Source organism: Suncus etruscus, chromosome 9 (genome assembly GCF_024139225.1).
Source record: "Suncus etruscus isolate mSunEtr1 chromosome 9, mSunEtr1.pri.cur, whole genome shotgun sequence".
Lineage (NCBI taxonomy): Eukaryota > Metazoa > Chordata > Mammalia > Eulipotyphla > Soricidae > Suncus > Suncus etruscus.
The window spans coordinates 60,098,965-60,119,058 of record NC_064856.1 but is presented as its reverse complement, the minus strand read 5'-3'; the positions used below and the strand labels follow the sequence as shown (position 1 = coordinate 60,119,058).

General features: G+C 45.0%; 1 protein-coding gene across 2 annotated transcripts in view; it reads right to left on the bottom strand.

The window, feature by feature from the left end:
- Positions 1-20,094, bottom strand: part of AMPD3 (adenosine monophosphate deaminase 3) — a 52,590-nt gene that overhangs the window by 14,888 nt on the left and 17,608 nt on the right. For both annotated transcript variants that reach the window (XM_049781007.1, XM_049781006.1), the window contains exons 3-6: positions 14,121-14,328; positions 10,755-10,917; positions 6,815-7,034; positions 4,931-5,060 (exon numbers count right to left, since the gene is read on the bottom strand). In XM_049781007.1, coding sequence (XP_049636964.1) covers positions 4,931-5,060; positions 6,815-7,034; positions 10,755-10,917; positions 14,121-14,328 — 721 coding nt within the window. The remainder of the gene's footprint in view (positions 1-4,930; positions 5,061-6,814; positions 7,035-10,754; positions 10,918-14,120; positions 14,329-20,094) is intronic.

The window sequence follows — 20,094 nt, the reverse complement described above, 5'->3', positions numbered from 1 at the left end:
CAAATTGACATTTATTTTGTATGTTCTTGGCTGATGCACTGAACTGTAGTTTAGTTTGAGGATATAAATGTGATCATGGTCTTGAGTTCTGGGTTGGGGATTTGAGGTCCCAATCCACTGCAGTGTAAAGGGAGCATAAATAAAATTTGTTGTCCATCTCTCCTATTTGACCTCAATGCTCTCATGGATGCAACAGTAGTTCCATTACTCTGGCCAGGGATGTGATTCAGCGAAAGCTTGAATGTTTGTTCCCTAGTACCACAAAGAATAAAACAAAACAAAAACAAAACCCAACCTCCATAATTGTATACATAGCTGCAACTCAAATGTAATCCCAAAAGTAATCTCTTCATTACTGGTTTGGAACTCAAAATAGAGAGTGTCCAGAGTTTTTACAGGCCAATAAATGAGAAATCTGCTCCTCCTGGTTCACATGGAAATGTGAAAACCATCCTCACTCTTACCCTGTTTCTAATCCCTATGCCAAACATCCCTTTCAGAATAGTCTACCTAACATCCAAAAAAAGTTCAGATCCTTACAATATTGTCCAGTCGTGCCATACTAAGTCCAAGTCTGCAGGTTCTCACTCCTGACTTCAAACCGGCTTCAAGACTGCTCTTACCATTCATTGTTTTCTTTTCTCTGGTCAATGCATTCTCCATACAGAGAAGTTAAAATGGATTCTTCGTAGGCAAGTTGATTCTGTTACTAATACCATTATGAGAATCAAGGCTTATTAAAATGACAATTATTATCAACAATATAATTATTAAGTCCTACTCTCCCTTTCTTGGTTATGTTTGTTTTGTGATTTGGGACCACACCCAGAAGTGCTCAGGGATACTCCTATACACTGAAAAATTACTCCTGATTAATTCAGGGGACCATATAGGATACTGGGATCAAGCCCAAGTAGGCAGAGTGCAAAGGAAATGCCCTACCCACTAAATTATCCTGGCCTTCCACTCTCCTTTTTTTACTCTGCTCTAGTTACAGGACTTCTTTCAATCATTTGAATGTCATTTGCCCTACAGGCACCCATCCTATAGAAGCAGGTCTATTTTTAATTTGATGAGTTACCAGAAGGCACATTGAGGACAAAGACTCCCCTTCCATGACCCAACCAGCCTAAGGAAAGAACCTGGTGAAAGTGGCTAATATCTGAAGGTATTAATATGCTCATATTGCACTAAACTCTCAGCCACGTGCCACCAGTCATCAGACTATTCTTGGAAGTGATTCGTATACCAGCTGGGCACTCAGCCAAGACTAGAGGCACTGACCCACGCTAAGGAATGCTGTCAATGGCTGACTAGACATCTTTAAAACAATGCCAAGCCAGATGTTTGATCTGTGAGCCTCTCTGAATGTCATACCATAGGCTATCATATGCCAGCCCATACTGTTGGACTCATTCACTGGGATGGTTGATGCCAGAGATAGACCATGAGACATCTGAAATATGAAATAATTCAACATACCAAAGCTAAAAATCACTCAAAGTACAGTGTAATGGCTCAGCAACTTAGGACTGAACAGGGCTGGGCTCTTGTAGTTAGTCAGGAGGAAGTCAAGTCAGTCTTACTATCACTAGTCTTCACTCAGCTACTCAGCATGATTCAGCATATTCTGCCTTTCTGCTTGAATGCTCTCATATACCAACAATGCACCATAGGCACGTAGCCTGTTCTTAGCCCCAGCGTCATAAAATCAATGGGACAATCCAGAAAGTATCCGATGCATATTCAGAACCTCTAAGATGATTGCTCTAGGAATAAGTTTTACAATTCATTAGAAAGTCAAAGTGCATTCTTTACTTTTACCTAAAATCCAGGTCTAGACAAGCTAGCAGTTTCTATATCTCTAGATATATCTCTAGAAGACATCAATCATTGATGATGTCTTCACCAAGTTTCACTCTTTACCAAGCTCCAGGGTAACCTGGTCAAGTTTAGCCCAGAAGATGAAACCTACTCATTCTCCTTGACACTAAAACTAACACTGATAAAGCCTTATCCAATCCAGTTCCCAAGCTACATACACATGTTGCCTCTTGTTTTAATTCTGAGCAGAAAACAACATGTCTGGTATCCAATACTGCCCAATTATACCTCAGGGTGTCATCACTCAAGGCCCTCAGTGATGTATGTCTCAGTTTCACAAGTACCACTTGGGCCATAATAGGTTCTGCTGACAAACATAGATCTAGCTTGACCCCAATGCTCTGATGGGCACCTGAAAACATAGAGAAGCCCCTCCTAAACCATCTTGGACTCCACAAATTCATCTCTGCTCCCATAGAACAACCTCGGATAGTCAGGCAAAGCTGCTATATCCAGGAAGCAGGAATGGGTAGACATAGGCTGACTCACAGATGATTTGGTCTATATTCATGGTCTGTATTCATGAAGGCAGAGAGCAGCCCATGGGGGGCACAGACAGGGGGCAAGGCCACTGCCCCAAGAGCACATACATCAGCAGATTATTAGAGAGAGGGACCTAAGGATAAGCCCTGTCATGTAATCACAGTCCCCCTCCATCTATCTTGATGATCCATACATCGAGCAGCTAATTGGCAAAGGTACACCACTGAGGACCTGCCACAGAAGCAAACTATGTTAAAGCTAGTGTTCTCAGTTGGGTCAATCTGTGTATTCACACATGCAAGGACAATGCAATACAGGCAGGCCAGCATTTTCTTACACTCCCATTTGGACTCAAGCTGGGTACAGAGCAAGGAGGTAGATGAAGCTAAGAGCTACTGGTACAGGCATGGAGGGTCTGCCTGATGGACACCTGAGGCTCATGGGAAAGGAAAGACATTGTTTGGAGATACAAGGTAAGGCTGTTTGGGCAGTGTTTTTAACACACATCCTTTCCCCTTCTTAGAGCCCCAACCTCAATACTTTTGCAACTACACAGGCAATGAATTTAAGCTTACACTCCATAAGCTGTGGATACCACCCAAGTGGAGTGTATATAGGACCCCCCTGATATTAATGGTTGATACAAGTGTCTCCTCAAGGGGTCTTTATTCAGGCATTGCTGGGGTGCCCATCAAGCCATTTAGGCCCTAGGTGGCCTAAATTGGGATTTCCCAGAGAAGCCTCCCATTTTCTCATCAAAACAGACCCTAGTGCTAGGTATGAAAAATAGTCTTCAAGTTTTCTGCATCTGGAACAGAGGTCTCTGGGGCAGGGCCAAAATGAACTGGCTGGACTGTAGCCCTACCTCCTTCTACAATGTCAAATTTCCACCTCCTAACTCACTGTGTAACCCATTCTGTCTTAACCCATCTCCATTGATAATTCCAGGGGGCCCTGAATGACAAGAACCTCACACACCTGAGAAGGCTCCTCTTTTTCCTCACCTATCACTCTTTCTCCAATAGCCAAGTTCTAGCAACACCACATAGAGGAAAATAAGATTCAATCTCCCCCTCTGCCACCTTCCCTCTGCTAGTATGGCATGCTGGGGAGCTCTGCCTGTGGGGCAGTATTTTCCTTCCCTCACTCTTCCCCCTAACTGGCTCACTCACCCTCCTTACATGAGTATGACACTAACCACATAAAAGAAGCAGATAAGACACTTCTGTATACAGGAAGTGACTCATATTCAACATTAAACTCTCTATGCCAAGGGGTCAGAGAGAAAGTTTAGGAGGTAGGGCATTTTGCTTGCATGTTAACCAGCCCAGGTTCAATTATGGCACCCCATAAAGTCTCCTAAGCTCATCAAGAGTAATGTTTGAGCACAGCCAGGAGTAACCCCTGAACACAGCCAAGTGTGGCCTCAAAAGCAAAACAAGCAAAATAATTTTAAAAACCCTCTACATGGGGAGCATGGATTCCCTTGTTCAACTGTATATTCACTTAAAAGAAGAACAGCAAAGACTGAAACCTGTGACCATGCTATAATTGTAGGCTACCTTGTCTGGATCAAGGCTAAACACCCACTCAGAGGAGTGAGGACTAAGGGCTAAGCAGGTATTCTTCATTAGACACACTTAATTTTAAAAGAAGCAGAGCCTGGGTAGAAGCAAAAGTATAGGGGGTAAGGGCATTTCTCGGTACACAGCTGAACCAGGCTCAATCTCGGCATCTCATATGGTCCCCCAAGCACCACCAGGAGTAATTCCTAAATACAGAACCAAGAGTAACCACCGAGCACTGATGGGTGTGGTAAAGAAATAAAGAATGAATAGAAGGAAGGAAGGAAGGAAGGAAGGAAGGAAGGAAGGAAGGAAGGAAGGAAGGAAGGAAGGAAGGAAGGAAGGAAGGAAGGAAGGAAGGAAGGAAGGAGGGAGGGAGGGAGGGAGGGAGGGAGGGAGGAGGGAGGGAGGGAGGGAGGAAGGGAGGAAGGAAGGAAGGAAGGGAGGGAGGAAGGGAGGGAGGAAGGAAGGAAGGGAGGGAGGGAGGGAGGGAGGGAGGGAGGGAGGAAGGAAGGAAGGGAGGGAGGGAGGGAGGGAGGGAGGAAGGAAGGAAGGAAGGAAGGAAGGAAGGAAGGAAGGAAGGAAGGAAGGAAGGAAGGAAGGAAGGAAGGAAGGAAGGGAGGGAGGAGGGAAGGTGGTCCATCCAAAGGGGCCTCTCTCCAGGATGAAAGCAGTACAGCATCTATCTGGAAAATCTCCTAGTCTAACTCAAAGCCCCACCACAGGCTACACCCTGTTTGCTAAGGAGGGGAGCACATTCCAGCAAGTTCCTCATGTGAACAAAGGTTTCGGCTTAGAGATCAGGTAGCTGAGTTGCAGCATGCCTGATACAGGAGGGCAACCTGCCAAGCTCCCTTCCTCACAGGCACATGGCACTCTCCTGCCAGCCAGGTCCCACAGAAAACTAGTTCAAGGCTGGTTTAGAGTGTACTGTAAGGGGTTGGGGAGACAGAGGGGAGACAGCAGAAGGGGTTCTAAGCACTGATCCCCTAACGCACCTTTCTCACATTATAGAAGTCTCGGTGGGGATTACTCTTCAACTCTTTAAACTCGGACATTTCATTTAACATCTCATGAAGGCTGAACTTGGATTCCAGAAAGTTTAGTCGCCGATGACAATATGTTTTCCTGCAGATTGGGAAGGGGAGAAAGCAGAGTTGAGGAGAAATTGCATCCAGTTCTCCAGTTTGGAGACCTCCGGGGTGTGTGGGGAGTGACCCTTGAACTTCCCATAGAATGCTGAGCTTAGAGACCACCCGTGAGGGCTCAGGAAAGTGAGCAGAGGAGGATGAGACCTCTGACAAGTTTTTGCACCTGGAACTTCCAGTGCTTAAGAACTGATCTTGAGCCTTCTCTAGGGCAGAAGGGTGTCTGGAACACTTTAGCTAAATAAGGGTCTGGCTGGTCCTGATCTGTGAATAGCCCAACAACCTATTGAGGCAGCCTCTGCCAGTCTCCCCTTTTTTATTGATTCCTTCTTTCTTCCCTGCATCTATTCTCAGCCGCCTTGCATCCCTGATGGAGCAGCAACACAGTCCATCTTGAGGCACACCCTTCCCACCTTAGCATGCTAAGAGCACACCCCAACCCTGTCACCAAGTTTCAGGACAAGAAGCGGATGGTGTGCTTCACTTGCAGAGAAGAAGCTCAAAGGTTTCTGTTAAGGAAATCTTTGGGGAAAATCAAGTGTCCACCAGCCCATGAAGATGCCTAGTAGAGGACTACTGGTTCCCTGCTCCCATGCAGAACCCTCAACTATCTTCTGACTTTTGGTGCCCTATGAACAGCAGCTCTCTAGCACCCTATTATCCCAACTTTTATAAAGAGCAGCTGTGTCCCTGAACACACCAACAACAGAGCTGAACTGAATCTCGGGGTGAAGGAGAGGTTCATTGGCACAAGGAAATCCAAAAGCCACAGTTCACACAACTCCTGAATAGCTAGACTTTCCCTCCCTCAGAGGTTTGCTGAAAACCACTCTGCCCAGTGGCTGAGGACAGCCTCCCAACACTACCCTTCCCCTCTGACTTCACTCAGTACTCCTCCAATAAGCCCTATGAATAAACTCCAATACCTCACTACCCTCACCCCAGGCATACATTTCTCTCCTCTGGCTGGTACCACACCCATTTCCAACAAAACCCAAAGACAAGGAAGATAAAAGTCAAGGTTCCATTCTCCATTTCCCCACCCTCCTGTCCTGGCAGATACACCCAGCACACAGTGATCACCATGGCCACCAAAGCATCAGCTGGTGAAGCCAAATTATGGTATTGGGCACCATGGAGCTCTGATACACAAGTCCAGACTCCTTGAGTTCTTTCCCCTCCAGAAACAGGGGATCCTGACACAAGGACCTTCATTGCTCCTTCCTGGCCTCAACAATGTCCAGGGCTGGAAATCTGCCCAGGAAGAATAGGAACAGCCATTCTCTGGTGCACAGGGGATTGATAGAAATTACACATGCTTGCAAAAGGGACCTATAGTGGGACTGGAACTATAGCACAGCGGTACACGCAGCCAACATAGAACGAATCCCGGTTCAAATCCCGGCATCCCATATGGTCCCCGAGCCTGCCAGTAGTAATTTCTGAGCACAGAGCCAGGCGTGATCTCTGAGCACAGCCGATATGACCCAAACCAAAAAAAAGGGACCTATAGTACCAGCTCTAAGAGTCTGCTAGCCTGTGCCAGAAAGGTGTTGCAAAAAATGCACAAAGCACTAGAAAAAGGGGAACCTGATCTTCAGAGAGTGACTAACAAAGATGAAAGCCCAGAGCAAGAGGTCTGGTAGGCCTTTCCCAATTCTATGCACCCATACCGCAGAGACAACTAGGGGGGCTAAGTCTTATGAGGAACAAATTTCTATGGAACAGCCTTACGTGGGGCCATCTGTGATGAGTGCCAAGATGTGGCTCATGTCCACGGTGTAGGTCTCTAGGTCAGGGTAGGGAAGGCTGTGGGGCTCCTGGCGCTCCAGCATCTTCTTGTCATCATATACGAAGAGGATGCCCCCCTGCATCCGAACCAAGTAGCCCAGGTTGGGGGGTGCATCATCCAGACAGTAGGGGTCTTCCTCAGGCTTTGGGGGAGGGTGGAAGTCTGCAACATGGAATAGAATAATGACAAAGAGGGTTCAAATGGACTTCCAAGATACATTCTGGTGATTCTAGTCATTCTCTTCAAACCCTCCACCCACTTCTTGAACCGCTGCCAGGTGCTATGCCTCGATTTCCCTTGTCTGCTTCTCCTTAGCCCTCAGTGCTAGATAAAATGATTTCAGGTCTTATCTTGTATAATACAGGTTTGTTTTTCATTGCTACCTAAAAATAGTCCCTGACACTGGTGGCAGGAAATGTGCACTGACTGGTGAAGGATGTTGGACATTGTGTGACTAAAACTCAATCATAAATAACTTTGTAACTGTGTATCTCACAATGATTCAATTGAAGCATTTATTAGGAGGAAGAAGAGGAGGAGGAGGTGGAGGAAGAGGAGGAGGAGGAAGAGGAGAAGGAGGAGGAGGAGGAAGAGAAAGAGGAGGAGGAGGAAGAAGAGGAGGAGGAAGAAGGGGCCGGAAGCGATAGCACATCAGTAGGGCATTTCCCTTGTATGCAGCTGATCTAGGATGGACCTTGGTTCAATCCCTCAGTGTCCCATATGGTTCTCCGAGCCAGGAGCAATTTCTGAGCGCATAGCCAGGAGTAATTCCTGAGTGTCACTGGGTGTGGCCCAAAAAATAAAACAAAACAAAAGTCCCTGACATATGGCAGTAGTCATTCCACGCAAATTTTTTCTTTTAAATGTATGCATGTTATTATTCTTTGCAGCACTCAGTACAATAGCTATGATCTGAAACCAACCTAGATGTCCAAATACTTATAAGATCATCATGAAGATGTGGGATATATCCATACTGGAATACTACACAACTGTAAGAAATGATGAAATCATGCAACTCACTGCAACATGGATGAAGTGAGAAGATATGTCAAATGAAGTAAGCCAGAAGAAAGACAAACACAGGACGATCTCACTTATATTTGGTATATAAAATAACTGGATAAGGGAATGCAATGGTCTAAAGGGGGAATGCCTAGATCACCACTGGTCCAAGAGTCTAAAGAGAAGAAAAGAAATCAAGTGGAGCATTGACAGAGGTTACAAATAAAGATAGAAACAGGGAGCAGGGATGAAGGAAATTCAGGTACATTGGTGGTGTTAAGGAACGATAAAGATAAATTTCCAAACCACAGCATCAACAACGTGAAATAACGAGGCCCAAACTTTAACAATTAAACTTAAGAAGCTGGGCCCGGAGAGATAGCACAGAGGTGTTTGCCTTGCAAGCAGCCGATCCAGGACCAAAGGTGGTTGGTTCGAATCCCGGTGTCCCATATGGTCCCCCGTGCCTGCCAGGAGCTATTTCTGAGCAGACAGCCAGGAGTAACCCCTGAGCGCAGCCGGGTGTGACCCAAAAACCAAAAAAAAAAAAAAAAAAAAGAAGCTGCTTGTCAAAATGGCAGGCTTGGTGGTGGGTAAGGAATCTACGAACATTAGTGAAGAGCAGTTGACACTGTGATGGGACTCATGATGGAACATTGTCTAAAATCCAACTATGAATAACCTCGTTAATCATGGTGCTTTAATAAAATAAATATTTTCTTTTAAAGTTTATTTATTTATTTATTTGGTTAAGGAGGGATTGATGTAACTTAGAAGCTAGTCCGGGGTCTGTGCTCAGGAGTAACCCTGGCAGTACTCAGGGGGGGCTTTGTGGTACCAGGAATTTAAACCACAGTTAGGGTGACTGCAGCTGCATGCATGGCAAGTACCTTACCTCATATACTATCTCTCCAGCTCCCCCACTCAAAAGCTTTCATTGACAGTGATAGGGGGAGTCTGGGTCACACTCAGCAATGTTCAGGACTTACTCCTAACACTGTGCTCATGGTAACTTCTGGTGGGCTCCTGGTCAGGGCATATGAAGCACATAGCTAGCAGTCCCCATGACAGCTGGTTGAATGCACACACACACACACACACACACACACACACACACACACAGAGAGAGAGAGAGAGAGAGAGAGAGAGAGAGAGAGAGAGAGAGAGAAGAAAATGCCTTTGGGCTATTTCCTGGCTTACAATTGAGTTAAATTGAGTCAAACACTTCACATTTCTGATTCTGTCTGCCCCCCTGAGGGCAGTGTCCCTGGTCTTACTTATTAGGGTGTAAAGACTTCAATAGTGGGCATAGGGAAATGATCTACGAATAGTAGATCAGCACATGAATCATATACTCATTACTCCTCTAACTGGCTTCCCTGAGTATGGGGATTGCCTATTTCTGCACAAGAAACAGGTTATAAAAATAATAAGACTGAGGGCCTCAGTTCTATACCTCAGCTAACAGTGCAGAGCACAGTTGGCCAGCAGCTCAATAGAACAGGAAAAAAACCTTCGGAACCTCGACACAGGATGCCACCATGGTGAGTGACTCTGGCTGTCCCTATCAGTGCTCAAAACAGACCACCTCTATCCCAGAGTAGTACATGTCCCCCACCATCAGGCACAAGCAAGGCAGCTTAAGACTCCCAAAAGCATGTCAGTAGCTTGTAAATTGAAGGGGTGGAGGCAGGGTGTCACCACCCCCATATGGATAAAGGACACATCTGGCTGTCATCCCATCTGTTCCAGGGCAAGAGAGGTTGGATTCCTTCCTACCACAAGGAAATGACCCCAGAGGGCTGTGGTTTTTCAGGTCCAGGTGGTAACATAGACTGGAACTACAGGTGTTTTGAGAAGCCAGAGTCACAAGACTTGCCTTGTTCTTGACACCAAGTGTGGGAGTGGAGGGGGTCAGGACTGCAGGGCACCAGGCTCCAACACTGGCACAGGACTTGGCATTCCATCACACTGTTAAGATCCATATTCCTGCTCTCTTAATTAGCTTTCCTCTCTCCTTTCTTGCCTGAACTATATATCTATCCCCCCTGATCTCACCTCCCCCAACTCTGAATCAAACACCTAGGGCTACCATTTGTTAAATCCACTCACTCAAGGTCCTTCTATGTTAAATATTCACTTTATGGCCCTGAGATTGCACTAAGGATACCCTTACATTCTCTTATGTAATTCTCACAATAGGCCTGTGTGATGGAAATGGAGTGACAGACAAACTGGAAGGAAAATGCACTTAGACTCTAGTGCAGATGTACTTGACCTCACCCCCTGATGTAGATGTGCCCTCTGGGTCTCCCTGCATCCTACTCACCCCCACCCAAATTTCACATAATGTCTGACCATGGTGTCTTAATATCCTTGGGACATAGAAGACTTCTAAGGCCAAGGACTATCTTTGCTTGGCACCAGAAGAAGATTCCTTTCTCTCTTTCTTTCTTTTTCTCTCTTTCTCTCTCTTTCCTTTTTTCTTTCTTTCTTTATTTCTTTTCTTTCATTTGGCCACACCTGGATGTGCTCAGGGCTTGTTCCTGAATCTGTATTCAGGGATTGATCATTCCTGGCAGGGCTCGGGAAATCATATAGGGTGTCAGGGACTGAACCAAAGTTAGCCACATGCAATGCAAGTACCCTACCTACTGTGCTATTGTTCTGACCCATGTATCTCTTTGCTTCTGTAGCTCAACTCCATCTAATCTGAGGCCCACTGTGCCATAGAAACAATCTTCAGGGGAGCCTGCAAGCATCAGCATAGGAGAAAACTTGTGCTCAAACCACCATTTGGGGAATATATTCAGTCAGTAGACCAGACCAAAACTTGACACACCCCTGGGGACCCCACTCCCTCTTCTAGCTCCATACCCGGTAGACCTTCTTCTGGAGGTGCAATGTCAGGCCGCCGGTGGCCCAGGTATTGGGCTGTGGTCCTTGGGAAGCGATGGTAGGCAAGCCTGGCATACTTCTCCCGGATCATCAGGGCCTTAGCAAGGCTCTTGGCTGCCTGCTCATAGTCCTCCACAGTGATCTGCAGAATGGTGTGAGCAGGGAAGAGATCACACATCAGGAATGAGACCACTGGTCTTAGCAAGCAAAAGGTTGGCAATTGCATAGCAACAGGGAACTTGAGTTTCAGAAGTGGCCCTACAATGCTATCTGGTAAGATCAATGTATTGTGCCCAATTTTAAAGACACTGTTTTATAGGCAAGACCTGAGTGACTCTGGGGAATCTGGGAATTGAAGTGTGCCACGTGTCCAGATGTGAGGACCAACCCTATGAAAACTTGGGGATTGAATCTCTCAGAACTCACTATGGTGGATATTTGACAGATGTTGTCACAATCAGCTGCAGGAGAACTGTGTTCTAGAGACCCCACTGGGAGAGGGTCCTGAATAGCTGGAAGGGGTCTCCCTCCCAGTTCCTTAGGTGCCTTCCCCCTATGCTAACTTTGTTCTGCATCCTTTCTTTGTAAGAAATCCATATCATAAAGAAGGCTCTGTGTGGGATCCCAGAAGTTCTCCTAGTAAATCACAAAAGCCAGGAAAAGTCTTGGGGACCCCTGACAAAAGAGATGAGTTAGGGATGCCTCATGCCTGCTGAGTAAGCCACCTGTGTGAGAAGGCAAAGTCTATACCACATACCTGAGATGAGCACTCCCATTCTAATGTGAGAAAAATACCTGAATCCCTCAAAGCATCTGGGTGATCTCAAAGGAATCTCTAGGAGCTCCACCTGCTGCTAAGTCAACTGTAGGCTTCTGAGTCCTATTAGTCAGCCCAAAACATCCCAACCACAAGCTGTGTTACACACCTGACATGTGTTACGTGATTAGCCCTTTTTCTGTAGACTCATTGTGACCCATTTGACAAGTGGGGAAACTGAGTCACGGGGTGCATTAACATCCTTCCCATGCAATTCTTTTTATCCTTGTACTAAATGTTCCCCTTGCTTTTTATTAAGGAAGTAATCTTTCCTTGCCTAACTCCAAGAGTCCCTAAGTTCATGTGTTCATTCCATTTTATACCTTTTATTTTCTATTGTTTGCTTTTCTGGAAACAGTAGAAGAGATAAGCAGGTTAGACAAAAAATGACCCTGCCATTAACTAAGGCAAATACTATCTGTGGAGCCTATGGACTCTATAAGAGATTCAGACCATGGCTAAAGCTATCAGAGAGGGGCTCAGGATTCAGTAAAACCAGTAGCTACATGTTCAGTTGTAGGTGCTGAGGTTTCATGCCCAGGCATAGAGGATAGAGGGTTTTATGCCCATGAATAGACGCCCCCCTGGGGGACAAGGTCATCTACAAGGTTAGCCACCTCATATATACCCCTAGTTCTCAAAGGATTCATTGTTCAATTTACAGGCTTCAATGTCCCAAGACAAGCCAACCAGGTGACTGATAGAAAAGTAAGTTAAAACACATACCCCCACACACACATATACCCCAAGGACAAGGACCCAATAGTTCTACATCCAGCAGTGCTCAATCAATCAGGCCACATGATTTATTATAAAGGATGGTTGAGCACTGCTGGTAGTTCCCCCAGCCCCTTGAGAATTGATTGAAACCTTCCCAAAATTATAAAAAGAAATAAAAATAAAAAAATTTAAACTCCAGGGCCGGAGAGATAGCATAAAGGTAAGGCATTTGCCTTGTATGCAGAAGGATGATGGTTCAAATCCCAGTATCCCATATGGTCCTCCGAGCCTGCCTGGGGCGATTTCTGAGCATAGAGCCAGGAGTAACCTCTGAGCACTGCCAGGTATGACCCCCCAAAAAAATTTTTTTAAACTCCAAAACAATTCTTTATATTGATATAGCATTACCTCGAGTAAAAAGTCAAAAACTAAAAAGACACGGTACAATGTATAAACTACCATATGAATGAAAAATAAATAAACTGTAAGCTTAACTGTAGGTACAGAGGCTATTTAAGTGAGAACACAAAAATTAAAGCCAATGTGTGGTTACTTCTGAGGAGTAAAAGTGGGTGACTTTTGTCTCTTTTAAATTTTATACTTTTTAAATTTTATACTGTAGACAAAGATTTTGTTATACAAAAATTTAAAAATACTAGGATGAAACTGGTAAGTGTACATCACTTTGCTTCCTGAGACGTACACTCTCTTTTCTAAAACCACTTAAGCATCGAGGATGGGAGAAAGCTCATTAGTCATGAATGCAGTCTTATTTGTATAAGAACCCAAATTTAATACTGACAATGCATGCTATGACTTCCCAAGCATCAGGTGAGGCCCCCAAGCACCATAAGGATGGCATGGAAGTCTCCAGAATTATCAAATTCAAGTAGCACTACATGAGCAGGCCATAATAAGAAAACAATTAACCCATTTGTCAGATGTCACCAGAAGTGACTTCAGAAACCATCACCAACATACCTCCTACACCAACACACCCAGCACTGCTTGGGGACATCCCCAGAAAGAAACAAAAGGAAAGAAATGGAAAATAACAAAGCTAACTGAGGTATATATGGTAGGTTGAGGGCCAAGAAATTGGAACCAAACTTAACCCTGACACTAATTTAGTGAAAGTTTTTTTCAAGAAGAAAGCAATAGAAATACGTCAACCAAACAGGCAAAAGAAGTCCATTTGCCATAACTGGATTAACTGACTGGATATAAAACATGGATTGTTATTATGATTCTCTCTTCAAGGTTGTGAAAAAGAAAGACTAGGGGATGCTGGAGAGGGGAGGGTCCTAGTCTGTGTTTAATACACTGACTTAAGCCCATAGGAAGAGTGGAATCTGCAATAATTAATTTGAGGCAAACCAAGTAGTGGCATGAGGCAAACCAAGTAGTGGCATGAAGCAAACCAGTTAATGGCATGAATTTGAATCTATTCTCCCCTAGAGATCACAAGTTTACAAGTCAGAAAGGGTATTCTAGAACCAAATATGGTTGGGAACTCATAGGTTTCCATAGACTGAGTCAGGCTTTAGAGCAGGCATGGACCCCAGGGTGCAAGGGGCCTTAGTGCCAGTGCATGCAAATTCACATATAAACACATCCATGCACACACATATGCATACCCTTGAGCATGTGCACGCATATAAATACATTCATGCTAACATATACACACTTGTACAAACACACTTATTCATATACAACTCACATAATATACACTCATGCACATACACACACACACACACACACACACACACACACACACACACCAGAGAAGGGAGTGGGAAAGGTCTTACCCCAGCACAGTAGTCCCCACTGATGGTCACCCTCTGGAACTCGGGCATGGTATAGGGCACTGGTGTGGGCTGTAAAGTGGCTCCTGTGATCACAGGGGCTGCAGGAGACATGGCTGGGCTGGCTGTCGGGGGACCCTTCCAATCTGGCTGCGTCGTCGGCATTTGCAGAGACAGGGACTGAGACCGAATCATCTTGAAACTTTTCTTTCTAAAATCCAAGAGTAAAGAAAAGGGGAGACATCAGCAGAGGCTGGGGTCCTTTGTTATACTCATGGCAATGCATTTTGCTGAGACCACTGCTGGCCCAATTATATTGGCCCACAGAGACATCATATTTGTGCTTCTCCTCCCCTACATCTTTGCCTGAGCCACAGAGCCATAGAACAGACTTGCAGAGTCCTCACCCTGCAGTCACTAAGAACTGCCAGGCACTGTGTTTGCTGGGAGTATTGAGAAAGACAATGCCTCAAGAGAAGAAAGAGCACCCTACAGAGCTTTTGCATGAAAGGTCAAAAGAGGTGAGAACAGAAGGACAAATATCAGCAAATATCTCTACATGCATGCATACTGCATGCTCTCTGCAGATAACCCCAATCTAAGCTTCAGCAGATCAACAGACTTAGGAAGCCCCCCTGAGACTATCACATTGTACGTCCCAGACTAAGTGAGCACTGAAGCCAAGAGAGAATATGACAATCAACTAGCCCCACCTTATCGTTTAATAAAGGAGTCAGAGATGGCAAAAAAGCTTTTGCCAACTTTCAGAGCAATATGGCCAATCCTTTCTCCTCCTCCCTGGTCTCTGTTCTGCCCCGTCCCCCTACAGCTCCTTCTTCCAGTCTGACTTGGGTCACCCTGGATGACGCTTCCAGGCAGGCATAAATATGCACCTATTTTGGGAAAGGGATTGCTCAGAATTTACTACTTGTCCCTCTGGACTTGTCAGCACTCCACCAAATGATGACTTCACAAACTCTTGGGAAAGTGGGCACAAGGTTGGTTCGAAATGCCACAAGTACATTTGCAAAGCAGATTTGCAAGCATGGCCCTTATTGACTAACATTAGTAATCAACACTTCTTATGTCACCACCAGGCAGATTTACTGGCATGGAAGCCACCAGAACTTTTCCTCCTATGTCTCCTTCCATCTCCCCTGGAGCATGGTTCCCAGCTTTGCCTCTGAGCAGAGTTCCACACCAGAAAACCTCATGATCTACTTGGCTCCATACTGCTGCCTGGATATTGATCTCCTGTAACCTAGGCCTACAGTCAATAGCAAAGATCTCAATGACAACCCTCAGAGCTCACAGACCTCCCCTTCTTCTTCAGGTCCCAGTAATGCCTGCAAGGGGTGGAGAACCCTGGGGATCCCTAAATGGGCCTTATTTTATTACTCACCTAGAAGCAGCTGTCTTCCTCCTGGCTCTCAGCCAGGACTCTTCCTAAAGCCACTCCTGTTCAGTAACCAGAGGACTCCCAGAATCATACACCCATCACTTGGTGAGGCTCTCTAGCCTTTATTTGTCCACCTGGATCATCACATCTTTGGAGACAAAACTGTTTGCACTTTGAAAACAGAGGCAGCTCCTTTTCAGGAGTCTGCTTCTGCCCTGCCCCTGTCTCCACGTAGCAGATGCTTTGGGTGGTTCAGGAAATACTCCAAGTTCTGGAAGCCTTTGGTCAGACTTTCCCCACCTTCTGTCCCTCCATCATGTGGACCTGAGCCTTCATCATGTGGATCCTTCCCTGGGATGGTGTCCATTCAGATCAGTTATACCCTGCTCAGAGGCAGATTTGAGGAGTGACAAAGTCTCTCCCAGAATCTTTGCACCCTCACACCTAGAGAACAAGTATTGCTCTGGGCACTTCTCACATTCTGATGAGGTTTTCCGGGACCTGTGTGATTATGGTTGCTAGGTCACTTTATGTCCTGCTAGGTCACTTTATCTCTCTTCCAGCTGCACTCCCACAAGCTGGACACAAACTGCCTGTGGACCAGTCCTGCCAAGGAGAAGCAAGTGACGTCTAAGGTGAGCAACAGGTCCAAAAGTCAAAACAAAAACCACCACCATAATTTGAGGGCTAGGCAGCAAGTAAGCCAAGTGCCTCCCATCCTGGTATTGTCATAGGAATGTCCATTTCCCTCCTCCATAGTGACTCCTGGCAAGCCCCATTTGTTATCTTCCTAAAGACACCACTACAACTCCAACCTTAGTCTGCAGCTGAGTGGAAGATGGTCACAGGTGAATTCAGTGAACTCAACAGGCATTAGGAACATGCCAAGCACGTGTCAGGGGATTGAAGCAGTGAGGGGCAGATAAGGGGATCCCACATGTCTTGAACCAGAGCTAATCATGATTCCTGTTTCTTAGAAAATGGGGAAATCCAGGTGGAGCCCAAGAAGAAGGTCCTTACGTTCAGTAACTACTACTGCCTAACAAATGACAGCTTGGCTTCAAATACCAACCAGGTAGAAAGGCACCACTGAGAGAGCTGTCTGGAGAAGATTGCTGCGCTGGAGTTCTATGTTCTGGGGTGGAAAGGCCAAAATCAAGATGCCAGACATGACACTATGCATTTAAAACCTACATCATATTATAAACCAGTGTCACTTCAATGCACATGTTTCTTAAATGTTGGTCACATTTGGCTTTTCTCTAGACATTCTAGGAAAGAAGCTGCTTCCAAGTCCAGAGTATTTGGCAGAACTCCATTCTGGGGAACTGAAAAATAAAGAGCCTGGCTCCTGCTGGCTCACTGATATATGCTGTGGTCCTCTCCGACTTTAGAGCCAGACATGGTACAGTGGTCAGGGCTTCAAGTCCCCCTTAGATTGTCTCTTACTCCCTGCCTTAGTTCATGTGATATGACCAGGACTCAGCCATACTCAGGCTGGAGTTAAATAGTTAAATGCAGGATATTTTTGGAACCATTTCCAAAACCTTGCCTACCACAGGCTTCATAGTTTCCATTCTACATGAGCAGGGCTCAGTCCACCAAAGTGGTGAACAGCATTTGAACAAACTGAACATGTGTGTATTTACATGTTGATCTTTCTTCCCCTCTCAAATCTAGCTGAAGTCAAGACTATACACATCATAATATGAAAGGAAGTCACCATCAATGGTCTCTGAATCACAGAAACATGGAATCTCCTAATTGGAAGGGACTTCATTTTTGTTTTATTTGTTTGTTTTGTTTTTGTTTTCTTGTGGTTACACCCAGCAGTGCTCAGAGTTTACTCCTGGTCTGTGCTAAGGTCTATGATGCTATATGTGATGCTGAAATTCATAGAACTATAGTTGGCCAAGTTCAAGGTAATTGCTTTCCCTCTGTACTATCTTTTCAGCCCCAGGAAAAGACTTTTATTCTTCTCCTGTCTCATCCTCTCACTGGGGCTGGCTTTCATTGAATCTCCCTGATATTGAAGAGCCTGATAATAAAGACATTTCTGAAGAAGACTATTAGCATTCAATCTTTTATTCAAAATGCATTGACCATGTACCAAGTCCACCTGGCTAGCACTAGGAATGCAAATACAAAGTGAATGACAGCTCTGTACTCTGCTGCTATGTGAAAGCTTTTCACTGGGACAAGTAAAGAGGTATCTGTCCTTAATCCCACCTGTCATGCCCCATGGTCACCCTCAGGGCACCAGAACAAGCCAGCTCACAGCCACAGCTGGTGCCCCTCCTCCCCACCCACATGTCCATCTGGTAAATGCGCCCTGCTGCCAAGTAGCTGGCAGCCGCAGCATGTGTCGAGTTGTGAAGGCACCAGCTGCAGGCCAAGTGCCCAAAGGGCCAGGAAGTTCCTTGCTCTCCTCAACAACAGAGACCTCTTAGCCAACCAGGTTCTAGCACCAGCCAGTAACTCACGTGCGCTGTTGTTACAGCATCTGCCAGGTGTCCTCCTACTCGTGGCCCTTGCCTACTCCAGTGATAAGTTCTTCACTTACTTCACCTGCTCCCAGCCTCCTCGGTTCCTGGGGTCTCCATAGCCCCTATTTTTAAACAGGGATTCTAAGACAAGCGAGTTTATCTTAGCCCTCAGGGCTCCCAAGAGACTTCTTTGGAAGTAGACTTTGGAAGCCCATTGCTCCACTTGTGAGTTCCAAAAGAGACACCTCATTTTACTCCAGGGTGGGTCAGTGAGGTTGTAGGGTCAGAAATGGTTTCCTGCATAATTCCCAAAATGGGAGCATCATGAAATCCCTCAGATTATTCTGGCAGATTCATTACTCTGAAGGTAGAAATCACATACACACACACACACACACACACACACACACACACACACACACACACACACACACACACACACCCGCCTCCTGTCACTGCAAACTACCTGAGTCCTCAGAGAAGTGGGGCGGGGGGGCCTGGTGGAGGAGGAGAGCCATGGAACCAACTCTGATTGAGGTTTCTGCCAATGATGTGGGCTGCAGGGGCACATGGGGATCCTACTGCATGAACTCCCAGTGACCAGTAGCCAAAACAGCTTTGAAAGGCATAGCTGAAGCCCACAGATGTAGACTCACCCTTTACCACTACCTTCTCCCTCTTTCCACCCCTTCTCACCTCTCCCCACCTGCTCCATCCCCTTCTTACCAAACACCCCAGAGGCAAAATGAAGTCCAATCTTCATTATATTTCAATTAAGTCTTTCACTTTCTATTCTTAAATTTAAAAGCAGATGTCCTGACAGTTCCAAATGAAGTTCCTAGGTCAATGGTCTTGAATTTTAAAAATCACCGGGACCAGATTTAAGATGCTTCCTAAAACAGCGTGTTTCACACTTATGCTGTGCTATGCTCAATTCCTAATAAGGATCTGTGTATCTATTTTACAAAAACATACTTGAGGAGATGTCTATTCTGAAAATATGCACTTTCTTGATAGTCTGTTCTGTTTTTTGCTATTATAAAAGAGACTATGGGAGCCAGCATGATAGAGCAGCGGTAGGGCGTTTGCCTTGCACACGGCTGACCCAGAATGGACATGGGTTTGATCCCCATCATCCCATATGGTCCCCCAAGCCAGAAGCAATTTCTGAGCGATAGCAGGAGTAATCCTGAGCATCACTGGGTGTGACCCATAAACCAAAAAATAAAAAATAAAAAATAAATAAAATAAATAAAAAAGACTCTGATGTGGCTTTTACACATGAATGCATAATTTCTGCATCTTAGTCAGCAAATACTGAACATAGTTCAAAGTTCTCTAAATGACTCTGGGGCATTCTTGTGCAATACAGTCACCATCTTACAGGTGTTTCATCCTAAGACTGCTGTGCTTTGAACACTTGTGTTTGCTTCTCATAATTACTTTGCTTCCTCCTTCAATGTTCACTGCCAAATAATAGTAACAAAAACAGGAACTTGGATGGTGTTTGAACCACTGTGTTACGCAGTTATGCATATTAGCAATTTCATTTTTCCAAATAGATCCCTTAATTATTCTCGTTTTACACCTCAGCCTCCTACAGTTAAATGTTTTACCCACATAGTAAGAGAAGTTGTCATTTGAACCTAGTCTGACCCAAGACTGAGCTCATCACTGTCATATGTCACATATGTAATTCTACCTACAAAAGTTTAAGCTCTTCCTAATTTATGTTTCTACACTTCCAACAGAACAGAAAGTAAAAGTATGACTGTCATTAGAAACCTGTGTAAAGTAAGAATAAATAGGACTGAGAGGGAGAATGATAGTTAAAGGGGAAAGTGTGATTAAATGCTTGTAACTGATTATAATGATAGTTGCAGAGCTATGAGAATACTAAAAACTATAGACATCCACATCAGTTGTATTGATTACATGGTACATAAATGTTATCTCAAAAAAGCTCTCTAAAAAAGAAGAAATAGGATAGTCAAAGGAGCCCTAGTTAGTATTTTGGTCACTTAGAAATTTTGTGGTTCCAACTATGCTTATGTGAGGTAAGTGAATTGTTAAGAAATAGGATGAGATTCAA